General features: G+C 41.4%; 2 protein-coding genes across 3 annotated transcripts in view; one reads left to right on the top strand and one right to left on the bottom strand.

Annotated features, from left to right (window-relative positions):
* The window catches only part of IGFBP2 (insulin like growth factor binding protein 2), a 50,032-nt gene extending 39,870 nt beyond the window's left edge, over window positions 1–10,162 (top strand). For both annotated transcript variants that reach the window (XM_074191407.1, XM_074191406.1), the window contains one exon: window positions 33–10,162. In XM_074191407.1, the coding sequence (XP_074047508.1) occupies window positions 33–194 (162 nt within the window). In that variant the 3' untranslated portion in view covers window positions 195–10,162. The remainder of the gene's footprint in view (window positions 1–32) is intronic.
* Window positions 7,811–14,811, bottom strand: part of IGFBP5 (insulin like growth factor binding protein 5) — a 27,859-nt gene continuing 20,858 nt past the window's right edge. Inside the window, exons 3-4 of the mRNA XM_074191408.1 lie at window positions 14,059–14,178; window positions 7,811–13,058 (exon numbers count right to left, since the gene is read on the bottom strand). Coding sequence (XP_074047509.1) covers window positions 12,927–13,058; window positions 14,059–14,178 — 252 coding nt within the window. The 3' untranslated portion in view covers window positions 7,811–12,926. The remainder of the gene's footprint in view (window positions 13,059–14,058; window positions 14,179–14,811) is intronic.

Below are 14,811 nucleotides of genomic sequence, written 5' to 3'. Positions count from 1 at the left end.
TCTATTTCCCATCCCATCTTTTCTCTCCCCAGTGTAAGATGTCTCTGAATGGTCAGCGTGGGGAGTGCTGGTGTGTGAATCCCCATACTGGCAAGCTGATCCAGGGGGCTCCCACTATTCGAGGAGATCCTGAGTGTCACCTGTTCTACACGGAGCAGGAGACTCGGGGAGTACAAGCTCAACGGATGCAGTAGTCTGGAGTCCACTAATACCCTGATGCCACCTCCTCCTCAACCTTCCTCCCCAAACATCAGCAGAGAGAGGAGAGTGGCTGGGAGGGTGGGAGTGCTGGTGGTGGTGATGGGGGTGGTGGTGGTTTTTCCACAAGTTTTGACATGTGTATTTATATTTGGAAAGAGACCAGCACCTTGCTTGGCGTATACCCTACTTTTCCCCTTTCCTGCATGAAATGCCTACTCCCTGTGCTCTCTTCTCTGCCCTTGTTAGGGAGGGAAAGAGGTACTTGAGGGTGGGGAAGCCAGTGAAGGTCTGGGAAGGGGAGGAGGTTTTTATTTTTGAACCCCTGTGTCTCTTTCACCTAAGATTAAAGGAAGGAATAAAAAACAACAACTGTGTCTTGAACATTTTGGATCCTGGGAAACGAGTATATCTTTGCACATGGCAAAGTGGGCCCAACATAGGAGTTTGTCTGAAGCTGTACAGTCTCTCCAGTAGGCTGCTGGAGAGCCAATGTGAGATCAAACCATATCTCCCCCAAGAAACTTATCTCCTTCCCTTTTTTTGTGGACTATGAGATACTGGCCTCCAGCCCCATTTTGCCTATAATCTATGGGAAGGTGACTTTTTCCTGTTGTAAATAAACCTTCCATCATTCTTGCTTTCTTCCTACTCTGCCAAAAATAAAAGAAAGGTCAAGGATCCAAAAAAAACACAAAAATATGTCTATGAAAGGAAAATAGTGAATTAGGAGATCCTTGAAAAGGAACTTGAGATTTGGGAATTCTCAAACAGTAAAGTTAGAATTATATTCTTGTTTTATAGTTTTAAGAGCCAGAGAATAAATCAAAACAAACAACCAAAAATCTATTCTCCTAGACCAAGAAGTTTAGGGAATCTGGGGTGTTGGTGGTTCAGAGATAGTATGGCTAAAGAAACCTGCCCTATGAGCTGAATGAGCTAATTTTCTATAAAAGAAGAAGTGGTATCCACTTAGGCTACTAAGTGTGCCTTCTCCATGGTCATCGGGGGCAGCTAGGTGCCATCATCAGCCTTGTTGCTGAAGTCAGTCAGCCAACATGCCTTAGGATCAGAGGGGTGCTGGAAGGATTGCTAGAGACCCCCTATCATTGCATATAGGAAAAAACTGGAACAGAAAGAAGGAGGAACTTTTTCAGAACTGCACAGGCAGTAGGTAGCAGAACCAAGATTTGATCCCTGGATACCTCTTGGATTCATTCTTTGAAGCCATGTCAGGGTTTGTTAACCTCTTCCCTCTTTCTTCCTCCCGCCCTTGCTTTCTCTCCCACCTCGGCCAATCCAAAGTCACCTCAAATCATGGACAGAAAGCTAAAAGGAATTTTCAAGCTCATCCAACTCATTTTATAGATGAGGAAACTGAGGCTCAAAGGGAATTGATATGTCCACAGAATAACAACAGTATTTATTTCATTAATACACCTAAAACTATACTAATACTTTTGTGACACCCTATATATATAATGCTCAAAGCACTTTAAAATGCTCTTCCATTTTATCCTCATAACAATCTTGGGAGGCAGATGTTTTTATTATCCCCACTTTACAGATGAGGAAACTGAAATCAGACAGACTGAAATGATTTGGCCAGAATTACACAGTTAAGTATCTGAAGTTGAATTTGAGCTGATTCAACCCTTTATCGAATCCAACTGCCTCCTAGTGGCCATGGAAGAAGGAATTGGCAAGGGCTTGTATGGGTACCATTTCTCTTTCTGAAAATTGGTGCACTTAATCCTGTCTCAAGACTCCACTGGGCAGGCTATTTAGCCATGAGAAAACTGCCCTCCACAAAAAAGCATCACCTTTCCCAAATTCACCAGTCCCCTTTGAAGGGTATCTCCAATGAGTTGAAGGGTCAAGGGTTGGGTGTACAATCGTAGACTTGAGTGCATGGAGTTTGTTTAAAAGGATACCAGTGCATCATGAAAAGATTGAGCCAGAACCGAAAGCCCAAAAGGGAAAATCTTTGAAAATCATTTATGCAAAATAAAGTCTAGGCCTCCTGAGTATTCAAAGTAGGGTTGTGCTGCCATCTTGTGTCAAGATCAGAAACTCCAACTGCAATTCTCCAGAATTCTAGATTAGTTTTCCTTTATGGGGAGAGTGGTGTGGCATATAAAGATTGATGAGATAAGAACTTATGGCTTCCATCTTGGTCCATTTCCTCCATCCTTTTCTTAGAATAAGGACAGGAGCAAAAACAAGAAGAGGGTTTTCAAATCCATCTCTTGGTCTGTATGATTACTTTTTAGATCCCCTTTGCTTACCTTGACCTTGTTAGGACTCTGAGATGTAATGGAGAATGGCCTAAACCAGTAGTTCCCAATCTATGCAATTGCACAAGGTCAATATCCAATTCTATATTTTTTCTTTATTTTAAGATACTAATAGTACACTTGTTAGTGTGTGTGCGAGAGAGAGGTGTGAAATTTTGGTAGGGTTAAAAGTGTTCCTTACATTCAAAAAGATGATTAAAAACTCCATCTCTAAGAAGCTAGGGGACAGTATAATATAATGAGAAGACCAGAGATTTGGAATTAGAAAACCTTGGTTCCATTCCCACCCCCTCTGCTATCTCTACTCCTTATGTGCTCTTGAGCAAGATGAACTCTGGATTTCTGATTCCTCAACTTGACAAGGGGCAATTGTACTAGATGAATTTTAAAATCTTTTCTAGCTCATTTATTTTATGATGGACAAATGGAATAATTGTCTCTTCCTGCTGGTAGAATCACAGAGATGAATTTAAGAATTGGAGAGGACCTCGGCAACCATCTGGTTGTTTCTTCTTCATTTTCAAAGAGGACCAATGTTAGCACAGGGTGATGTCATGTATCGTGCATGAATTGGATATAAGTGAGGCAGAGTTGCACAAAGTTGTTAGCCTCTCTCTCTCTCTCTCTCTCTCTCTCTCTCTCTCTCTCTCTCTCTCTCTCTCGTTCAGTGGCAAGACAAAAAGTCCAAAGATGACTGGTGATGACTGGGATGTAATGGAAAATCCTGGTGTCTTCAATGTCTGATCAAGTTCCATGTGCTCCACAGCACGTGCTTCTGTGCCTTCATGGACATTGGAACAAATTTATCATCTACCCATTTCACCTGGGTTTGAGATTATTCTTAATGTGGTTTAACCCATTAGATAGTTTATCAGAGTATGACCTCCATGTACACTACAGCTTCTTGGAGTCACAGATGAGAATTGGGCAACAGGCAGACACCAAAGATGGACAAGCAGTCCTGTAAAGACTCAGCAGAGGTGCTCCCTGAATACTCCATATATTCCATCAAGTCCAACTTATATTTCTCAAATAATTTCTTCTATAATATAACCAATGATATAATCATTCAACATTTGTTTAAAGATATCTACTCTATTACTACATCCTGCAGAAATACATTCCCCTTTTGGGCAATTCTATTATTATTATTATTATTATTACCATCATCATCATCATCATCATCGTCATCATCATCATCTGACATCAAGTGTAAATTTGTCTCCTTACAACTTCTCCCCTAGTTCTAAGCTCTGGGGTCAGACAAGTCTAACCCTTCTTTTCTTTGTCAACCTTCTTTACCAATCTTTTGCTCTAAACTGTGACTTTCCTTTATAACATGTAGCATCTCAAACTGAAAGCCATATTTCAGATGTGTTCTGGTCAGAGCAGAATACATTTGCCAGGAAACTATGCTTTTTAATTCACATTGCCTTACTTTAGTTTTTTACCCCCTAAAATCATATCAGATTTCTAATTCATATTGTTTGTAGTTCATCAAAACCTTCAGATCTCTTTTCTGACAGGTTGCTGTCCAATTATGCGTCCACCGTGTTGTACTTGTGAAGCTGATGAACAGAACACTTTACATATAATCCTATTTAGTTTCACCTTCTTAAAATTCAGCCTAATGTTCAAGCTTATGAAGGTTGTCTTAGATTCTGACTTTGTCACCTTAGGTCTCTCTTCCAATTTGTGTCACCTGGAGATTTGATGACCATGACACATCATCAATGCCTTTAGCTAAGTTATTGATAAAAAGTGTGAAACAGCATAGGGCTAAGAACGGACACCTGAGGGCTCTACTTCCCTCTCCCAGAGACCTTCTAAATTGACCTTGACCTCTTTTCTCCTCCTCTGGCTTCCTGGGAGCCTCAAGCCCTCCTTCTGCAGAGGGATAGTGTTTGAGAAATTATGTGGTGTCCCTGTTGCTGAAACTACTCCATGGAAACAATGTTGCTCTGAATGACATGAATAGGGGTTTGATGAAAAAAAACTTTGGATGCTTGGATTCAGTTTCCCCAAGAAAAATGAAATATTAATTATCAAAATCCTTCTTATGTACTGTAAGATAAGACTGTCTCGAGGCATCCAGGTGATGTGGTCAGTGTCTTGGCCCTGGAGTAGGGGAGGACCTGAGTTCAAATGTGACTTCAGATACTTACTAGTTGTGTGACCCTGGGCAAGTCACTTAACCATGATTGCCTCCCTCCACCCCCCCATTAAAAAAAGGTAATGTTTCAACTTAAGCATGAAAATAGATTTCCTCTCCTCAATTTTCCACCAAAATGTTCATGACTCCCCCTCCTCCCCTTATCCCAAATGTCGTTTCTATACCTCTATACTTCTTGGACCAACATTAATGAGTCTCATTGTTAGAATTTTAAGTTCCCAAGTGGACTGTGGTTAGTCAGGGAAAACTGGAAAGAATGAAAGCAGTAGACTCAAATTAAACTTGGGTTTGATCCCTGGCTCTTACACACACATATCTCTGTGTGAATAAATCACACTCCCAAGGGGATTTGGGATTGCCTGAATCATATAGTGGTTTCTAGAATCAGGAGACTGGACTCCAATTCTGCCTCTGTCATTTGCTATTTAGGTCACCTTGGGCAATTCAGTTGGGTCTCAGTTTCTTCTTTTATAGATCTTCTAGATTGGTCTCTTGCAGCTCTAAATGTGATTATGTAATTCTTCTCTTGGACTCAGTCTTTTCATCTAAAATACAGGGATTAGATTAGACTTCCCAGATCCTTAGGCTGCTAATTTATGACTTTTCAAGAATATGATAGCTACTAGTTGGATGTGTTGTGGTGAGCATTTCTTTTGTGTATGGATTCTGCTATATTAATACTAGATTAAATTTTATGATTTGATTATTTCTCTTGGCCTTGGTTTTTTTCCATAGATAAAATGAGACTAAATGGCTCCTTAGTGCTTTACATCTCTAAATCTAGGACCCTGTGATTTTTTTTTCTCAGTCTCAGTTTCATCATCTAAAAAAAATGAAGGAAGAATGAATTACCTTCAGTACTGATTTCTCTGTAATTTAGAAAGATTTAAACATCATCAAGAATGGTATAAAAAGATTTTGGAACCTGAATGGAGTTGGAATGAGATGACCCCCTTTTTGGTTTCTAAAAGGTATAATTCTATGATGGAATGATTTTCATGTCTCATTCACCTTTATAACTAAACAGTTCTATTAAGCAAGAATTCTCCTTTAGTCATTGTTCTGTCTGCTCCAGCATCCTGAGAATGTGAGCCTTGTGAAGGGAATAAGATTTCACAAATTAGAGTAGTAAGATAGCAGAATGTTTCTCCACAGAGATGGATTGGACACATGCTTCCTATTTTTGGACCTTGCTTTTCTCAAAGGTTTGTGACATTCTGGAGGGAATTGATGACAATACACACACACACACACACACACACACACAAACACAGTAGGAGGAAATCATCACATTGAATAGGTCAGATTCTGGGCCTCATAAAGATAGTAACTTGGCATGGGACAAGGAGACATGGGGAGATGGATCATGGGACCTCTGAAGAAAAAAACTTGGGTGATTTAGTGTGAAGGAGAAACTTTGAGAGAATATAGATAATGCATAAATTTGTCATTCATTCATTTCAGTCATGTCTGATTCTTCATGACCTATTTGATATTTTCTTGGAAGAGATGTTAGAGTGATTTTCCATTTCCTTCTCCAGTTCAATTTATAAAGGAGGAAACTGAGGCTAATAGGGTTAAGTTCCTGGCCAGGGTCACATAGTAAGTGTCCAAGGTTGGATTTGAACTCATGAAGATGAATTTTCCTTATTCTAAGCTCAGGGCTCTGTCTACTGTGCCACCTTTCTTGTGAATGAATAAATAATGATTGCTAAATCTCTGTAAGATAACTATGTAGATGATAAAATTCCAAGTGGATGGGAATTTTGAATGGATAAAATTTCCCAATTAAGCAATAGAGCTTATAGGATGGCTTAGATCCAAGGTCAGAAGACCCCAGTTTCTATATAACCTTCTATATAACCTTTGATCAATCACATACTTTTTGGGGGTTCATTTTTTTAGATATAAAAAGGAGGGAAGTTAAACAATTCAGAAAAAGTCCTGAGCTACCTATTATTACTGCCAAGAACATTATCTCAGGAGAAAGGACTGGAGGTCTTCAAGGATGCAAAAAATGCCAACTTGGTTTAATTTAAAAGTTATCATTACCTTTTGGGCTAGAGTTATGGATATAATGGAAAATCTTATTCCAACTCCACCATTAATTAGTTACATAACAAATTGTTTCCTTTTGTAAAAGGAGATTAATCTCAATCAGCTCTAAGATATCTCCCTTCCAGTCAGTCAATCAATCAATCAATCAACAAGCATTCCTTTATTCCAGTTTCAGCATTCAACCACTAGCCAGCCAATTGAGACCTAGTCCAAGAGTGAATAGGGATAGCTTAAGACGTAATTGATTTTTTTTTTTTTTTGCTGTTGATCTGGGATTTGTTAGGGGCAAATGGTCCAAGTCACAGGAAAAAAAAACTATGAACTTAATATGAAACAAAAACTTCCTCAAATTTAATACTGCTCCCTGATATTAGTCAACATTGGATGCCCTCGTGCTGAGGTTGGATCCACGATTTTGAGAGATATTGGGGTTTCCCATTCCAATGCAAGTTGGTTCCCTTTTCCTCTAAGATTCTGAGATGAGATGAACCCCAAGGTCCTTTACAGTTTGAGTGCTAGATAATGATTCCAGGTGTTAGATATCTGAATGGATGGTTGAGGGACTATGGGATCTCCTTTCTCTTTTCAAATTGGTTTAGACTCAGATCTACCTAGTGTTAAGAAGTTAGAATAGCTTTCAATTTGCAAATTTTCCTTGACTCCTTGGGGCCTCAAGTCCTTGGGTATAAAATATATTGGATTAGTCCATTTGAGTGATTGGCTCAGGATTCTGAAACTCTCTAAAGGGAGCACCTTAGGATAATTGTATTTAGAGCTGGATGGAAAGTTAGAAATCATTTAGTCATCAGAGATGAGATAACTGAGACCCATTTCATGTAGTATCCTTTGCTCTCACTACTTCTCATATGACGTTACATCTACTTGTGGCTAGACCCCTCACCCCTTTGTCTACCCTGTCTTTCCTAGGTCCTTGGAGGAAGCTGACGCAGGCTAACTGAATGCATAACTTTATTAAATAAATGCTTTGTCATGACAAAAGACAAAGATCAAAGAGTAACATAAATTATAAGTTGAATAAATAGTATACAGCAATCTTCACTTTTTTTAATAAAATGTGAGATCCTTTGTTTTTTATTTTCTTAAGTACAAAATGCTAAAACAGGAGCTAAGCTCTTCCACATTCAGGTTGTTTTTTTTTTTTGTTTGTTTTGTTTTGTTTTATTTTCCACACATTGAGCTTTTTTTTTTGTTCGTTTCACGTTTCCATCCTTTTCACTGGTAAAGATTATGAGTATTTCTTTATTTAAAAAAATTGGAAAAAAAGAAGAGAGAACAGAGCTATGGTACGTATGTAAAAAGCTATCAAGAACTAAAGTAAAATGTGTCGTGGTTATTGCTATCTTTAAAAAAAAGAACCAGGTTGGAGTCTCGGAATCTGAGGGTGTGTTGTCTGATAACTGTTCTATCCATATAGATGCCTAAGGTGGTGATGCTGGGAGGAGGAGAAACAGGGCTCATGCTAATGATCAGGGACTGGGGGGAGGCTGAAGAGGCGACATACATCTATAGGGAAGTCCCTTTCCCCTTATGTCTCCTCCCTCTACCCTATTATCACCTCGCCCTCCCCCCCCCCCATTCCCCTCTGCTTGCCCCCCTGCAGGTCTGGAGAGAGAGAACAAAGAGAAATTGGAGTCTATGAAGAATGACTTAAGGACACACTCTATTAGAAAATCAAGAAAACATCTTTTAAAGAAATAAAAAATTAATAAGAAAGCAGTGGAGAGATAGTGCAATATGAAACCTTGCACACTAGTGGTTTTTTTTTAAACAAACAAACAAGGGCAGTATACAGCCCAGGTTGCTGGTTGGTGGAAACTCTTCTCTCCTTGCCTTATCCCCAGTCCTTTTTTCAAAATTCTCCCTACCCAAACATCACACTCAGCACACCAAAAATCTGTCTGAGAGACCAAAGGTCTTTTCTTTGAACTGTACCTTCCCAGGGTTAATGGGGTTGGGGGAGAAGACCCTCCTCTCCTTCCCCTCAGGGCTATAGTAATCAGAGGAGGCTGCTTACTATAATAATTGACCTGCCTGAGATGGGAATGGGTCCACATCCCTGTTTCCTTCCCTTACCCTATGAGTCACCATAGAAACTGCATGAGGAGTAATAGTCAAAGAGAATTGGGGCATGGACAGAGGACCTGGTGGGATCTCCCTATATCCCTTCCCCCTTTTAGGAATGAATATCTCCAGACTTCTATATGATTGACTGTCAGTTTAAGCCATGAATGTGCATCATATCTAATTTCTTTCCACACTCCCAAATTTCTTTCCACACTCCCAAATTGCCTGGGGATGAGGTGAGGGGTGGGGGATTGAAGGTCAGCTCAGGCCCAACCTCCCTCACCAAAGTGACTAAGGCAGGAAAAGTACAGAGGCAGTTGTTCAATTTCTAAGAAGAATGTGACAGGAGAGACAGGACCAGAAACATTCCTATGCAAAGCCTATCGGGAGGCTTGTAGGATACCTTGACCACCCAGAGCCCAGAGCATCAGTGATGAGCAAAGGCTTGGCCAATCTCAAGAACTAGGGATGAAGATTTCATAGGAGCTATTAACTCCTGTGTCATTTCAGACCTGTTTTCCCTAAATACCTTCTCTCAGGGGCATGGGCTCAATGGGAAAAGGCAATGTCCTTTCTGTCTCATCTTCATTATTTCTCAATCCACCTTCTTTGGGCTCAGGTCAGGCAACTTATTTGGGACATGAGTCCAGGTGATCCTAGAAACCATGGCCATCTCCAAGAGCTAGGTACCTCAAATGGATAATTTATGGTTTGGGTCAGTAGACTTGGGATGTATCACCAAGCTGCCTCCACCCCTACAGATCCATTCCCATTTTTAAAAAATAACCTACAAAAGTGAACTGAGGTGAGTTGGAAAAAATGGAAGAGGAGATTAGGATGGAATCAACTTCCTTTTGGGAGCTAAAGAAGACCCCTTTTTTACTTGGACTTTGAACTAACAGTGCATTGACTTCCTCTTCCCATAGTATCCTCATTTGTTTAGTAATTTCCAGTGCTCCCTCATGAGACCTGAATAAGCTTATGTCCAACTTCTAGGGATGAAACAGAGGATGCTAAGGAAGGGGAAGCATTTCATTCATTGGGGCAAGAATTGGAGAATGAGGCAGGGGAACAGGAGAAAGAAAAGGAAAAGAGGATCACAGAGAAAAGATAGGAGAAGAGAAAAAGCTCTCTAAGGAAATAGGAGATGGGGAGAGTGGGAAGGGGGTAGAAAATGAGAGGACAGATTTGAGATTCCTGGCTCAGTCTTATCTTAGGGGAAATGGCACCCCAGCATCTGCTTAGCAAATCCTAGATCAATGGATTGCTCAAGATCCAGGGAGGAAAGAGAGAGAGAGAGAGAGAGAGAGAGAGAGAGAGAGAGAGAGAGAGAGAGAGAGAGAGAGAGAGAAACTAGATAACAAAGTGAGAAAGGATTAAGGATACTGGCCTATGTAGATGTGGAGAATGTCCAGGGTGGGAGTGGGGGTGGGAATAAGGATTGGTGCAGAGAGATGGAGGAGGCAGAGAAGGCCCTACTGTAACCCTACTGCTGCCCTCCCCTCTGGCCCTTTGTCTCAAATATGATTATTTCTCTCTCATTTCCCTTACCAGATGTTCTACTAGGGGGATGAAGGAGTCAAGGCCACTCCCTCTGGATTATTTCCTTATATTCTACAGCTTTGAATATTCCCTTCATTAGACCAAATATACTTCTCTCCCATATTCTCCCCAGATTAAGATGGGATGAGTTTGGGTGGTCTCTTGGGATTGTGACACTAGGTAAAAGACATGTGTTTTGAAGGGAGTATCGCTAAAGAGATGGATTCTCTACTAGTGTCCATGCCTGCATCCTTGTCCCCTTCTGACCAACATTAGCCTCAAAACTACCCCAGCCACTAAGGAAGAACAATGTCTTTTCACCCTCCTGTAGCAGAAGAGGAAGGAGGGAGGGTGAGCTTGGGTCAAAATTCTTGTTATTGCCAGTCTAAATGACCCATGCCAGCCAAAATGTCCCTGGCATCCTCCTGTCCTTCCCTTCTGAGGAAGGAAGAAGTAAATGACCAGACTTGAATCAGAGACTGAAAGAAAGAAGTCTTGGCCCCAAACATGCTCCATCATCGAGGAGGCAGGGCTTGCTGGGAGCCTGAAGGGAGCTCCTAAATACAGTTTTACCCCTTCAAACCAAAATCCCTCAGAGGCATTCTCCTCCCTCTCCTGACCCTCCAGCTCTCTTACATTTCAATCAACTTTTGGTACCTATTCAAGCCATATTCTGATCCTTCCCCTCTCCTGGTATCTCCTCCTTATTCAAAACTTCTGGCTTGGAATAGCCACAGTCTAGCTCTCCTCTGGGATGCAAAATTTACCAGAAGGCATGTCCTTTTCTCACCCCTCTCTTTATTCCTGCATCTAGGCTGCAGGAGAAGGAAGTCCAGGGAGCCTACCTTTTCCCTGCTTCCCTGCTCTGAAACTGGAAAGAGATGGGCAAGGAAGCATTATTTATCCATCTTCAAGCCTTCTGCCCCCCCCCCCCAACAGGCTCAGAATTAACTCAAGGGTTTGATCTAGGTCTTCTTTCTATTCTCCCTCTTAGCTACCTTTCATTTGAACTTCGATTCCAATCTCCCAAGATGAAGGCTGAGAAAGAGGGTTTCAAAATGCAGTCTCCATTCAGGTGAAACTCAAAGGCTGGGAAACCACAAATCTCCATCTTACAACCTGTGGCTTGGGTTATGGTTGTGAGCTAAAGGGCCCAACACAATTCAGTGTAAAATCCAGAGAGTTAGTTATTTCTGGAGGGCTACAAGAAATAAAAAAGGGAAGTGTTGGGGAGAGAAGGGAATGTCTGTGTATACACAGACACAGAACTGCCTGGGTACATGCCTATTCAGACCCATGGGCTGGGAGAGCCACAGGGTCATGGGAAAGCATCGATGCAAAATATGGATGGGTCTGTCCTACAACTCATACTTGAGCTTTCTGTTTGGGAAAGATCCTCCAAATAGCAGGCAGATGATGCTGGTATTTTGGTTTGAATTGGGGAAAAAAATGGACTTTTCATGGCTTTGCCAGACTGGGAAGAGTCTTCAGTGCCCATTGAAACTGCTTTTGGAAAATCAATGCAAACCATTTAGAGAGAAAAAGACAGAGAGAGAGAGAGAGGAAAGAAAGATATAAAAGTATATATCTTTATATGTAGACATATAGCCTTGTGGATAAATACAAGCCCACACAAATGCTTTGCCAGTCCATCCTCTCCTGTGGAGGCTACACTAAAAATTGAAAAAAAATCCATTTCCACATCCTTGGTATTATTTTAGTCATCTTGGAAGAAAAGGAAATTCCAAGGCTGTGTATGTAGTAATGACTGGTTATGTCTGTATGTGGCCTGAAAAACACACACAGACATAAATGCATATAATGTGTCAATATATGTCTGTCCAGAAAATCCTACCAAGTTAGGATCACTCAGAAGTTTGGGTTTTTTAAAAAATAAAACAGGAATGGAATGCATTTTCTTTTTTTTTTTTAGACAAACCTTGGAAGAATTAGGGGGTGAGGGGAGAGGAATGATAGACCTGAAGAGGCCTTGGGAGCTGACTGGAGGAGGAGACACAGGAGAGCAGAGCCCTGGTTTGCCTTTTCTTCTACCACCAAAACTTCCTTCCAAACCAAACTGAAAAAACCTTCAACAAGCTGTTGGATCCCACCTAATAGCCCAGGCCCTCCCCAGGCAAAACCATTTCCCAGCTAAGGGTCTCTCTTGGCAGACTGTGGGCCAATACAGTACTTCTCTTTTCTTTCTTGTTTTTCTTGACCTTTTGTGTCCTTCTCCATGATTCTCTTCTGTCACATGCTCTCTATTTTCCTCTTCCTCTCTTCCCTTATCCATTCATTCTCCTTATCACCCCTCTCTTCACCTCATCAACCAAAAAAAGGGGTGTCTTCTTGGCTTATTTTGTCTCTGTTGTTGTTGCTTAAAAAATAAAAGGTTGAGAACTTTCTAAAGATTCCGAGGTCCTCAGTTTCTTCAAATATTTTTTTCCCTTAAATGAGATGAAATGAGTGGCATCCTCGGGATGGAGAGGGGTACTGGCTGGAATGGGGGGAGGGAACTAGGGAAAAGCTGGGAAGGGGGGAGAAGAAAGGGATGAAGGATGGGGGGGGATGCTTCACTCAATATTGCTGCTGTCAAAACTGTGACACTGGAAATCTCCATCAACGTACTCCATCCCTGGCAGCTTCATCCCGTACTTGTCCACACACCAGCAGATGCCACGCTTGCGACCCCGAGATGGTTTGCACTAGGAACGAGATTGAGAAAGACCCAGATGGAGTTGGGATTGACAGAAAGTGGAGTGGAGGGAGAGGAGGAAAGTATAAACAATTGCTTTTCTAAATCCTGGATCCTAGCCCTTCTCTGCTGGACATGTCTCACTCCCCCAAATTAGAGTAAGGACACCCATAGCATCCTTCTACTTCACCATCAAAATTTTCTGCTCCCAGAAGAACACACAAAAAATAGCTAAAGAGGCAATGTGTTTATCTTAGGCTCCTGCCACTTCACCTTTCTAGCATTCTCTTCCCCTTCACTGCTCCAATCTATCTAGAGTCAGAACCTTATCTAAGTGATCATAGAAAGGGAGATGAGAACAGCTCAGTTAAGTTTTACTACCACTCTCTGATGTGTTTGCATTTTAAGAAAATACAACTTTGATGTGTGTGTGTGTGTGTGTGTGTGTGTGATATTTTATAACAATAACTAAGCCAAAGGGGTGAATACATTCTTCATGATGGTGACGGCCTAGGCACTGTGGCACCTGGATAGAGGAAGATGATTTTTAGTAAGACAGGTTAGGGTGTGTTCCCAAATCCCACTGTTGACCTTGACTATTTATCAAACGGATCTTGACAGGCAACCAGAAAAACTGAAATTTATTTTGACCACTACTGCCCTATCTTTGGTTACAGACTATGTCTGCATAACGTTGAACATACAATAGAAACTTGTAGACAGGCTGAAGTCTGTACTCTTTTGATGCAACTCTTCATAGGAAAACAAGTCCTCCCTACTTTTTGGATGCTAATTTATATTGTCTTGTTCATTCAGCTACTGTTTGTGCCTTCCCATCATCAGCTTGATTTCTTCCTCTCTTCCTCTCCATAAATCAATCATATTCTCCCAGCCTCCCCAAACCCATTATAGCTGCAATCTCTGATCTCAGTTTTCAAGGCCCCGATCCCATGCAGTTTATACTTCAAGATTCCACTACATTGATAGGAAAAGAGTGGGTCAATGCTTACCTGTTTCCTCTTGTAAAAGCCTTTACGATCACAGTTGGGCAGGTAAACAGTCCGGGGAACCATACGGGGGCTGGTTTTGAGCTCTTGCAGGGAAGCTTCCATGTGTCTGCGGCAAGGACCCTGCAGTGAGAAATGAGAGTTAGAGAATCACTTGAGACTGTTAAGGGAAAAGACCAAGGGGTACCTCTATAGGGGTGCATGGTCAGTTTTAAGATTCAATTCCCCTTCCCCCGCTCCAGTTAGTTTTTACTAAAGGTTTTTCCCCACATTCATCTCAGATCATACCGTGGGGTGCAATGTTAGACTAAGGTGTAGAGAAACATAAAGCCCTTCCTTCTTACCCTTTTTGCCCTTTCCTCACCCTACATGAACTTCTTCACCTTTCCTGAATTGCTTTGTCCAAGTTCTTCAAACTGTCCCAAGGCTGAACTAGGTCGGGGTGCCATTATAGGGGAAGTCATGTGGGCAACCCAAGACCAGTTATTTCTGCTGTGGATTACTAATTCAGTGGGTTGATCCTGATTTCTGGAATTTTCTTGAATTTACTGGAACCTATCCATGTCCACAAAATCTCCTTGTCTTCAGGTCACTCCCTTAGTCTATACAGAATTTAGCTCCCTACTTTTGAGTGAGGTTTATTTGATTTTTTCCAGTCAATCATGAAATTCCCTCCCCTCCCCTCCCCTAACACCCACTTGGGGACCTTTAGTCATGCCTAGGAAATGTTAAGAACAAGACATGGATGGCAAGAGT

This window comes from Macrotis lagotis, chromosome 6, assembly GCF_037893015.1.
Source record: "Macrotis lagotis isolate mMagLag1 chromosome 6, bilby.v1.9.chrom.fasta, whole genome shotgun sequence".
NCBI classification, from domain to species: domain Eukaryota; kingdom Metazoa; phylum Chordata; class Mammalia; order Peramelemorphia; family Peramelidae; genus Macrotis; species Macrotis lagotis.
This window is presented reverse-complemented; position numbering and strand designations above follow the sequence as displayed.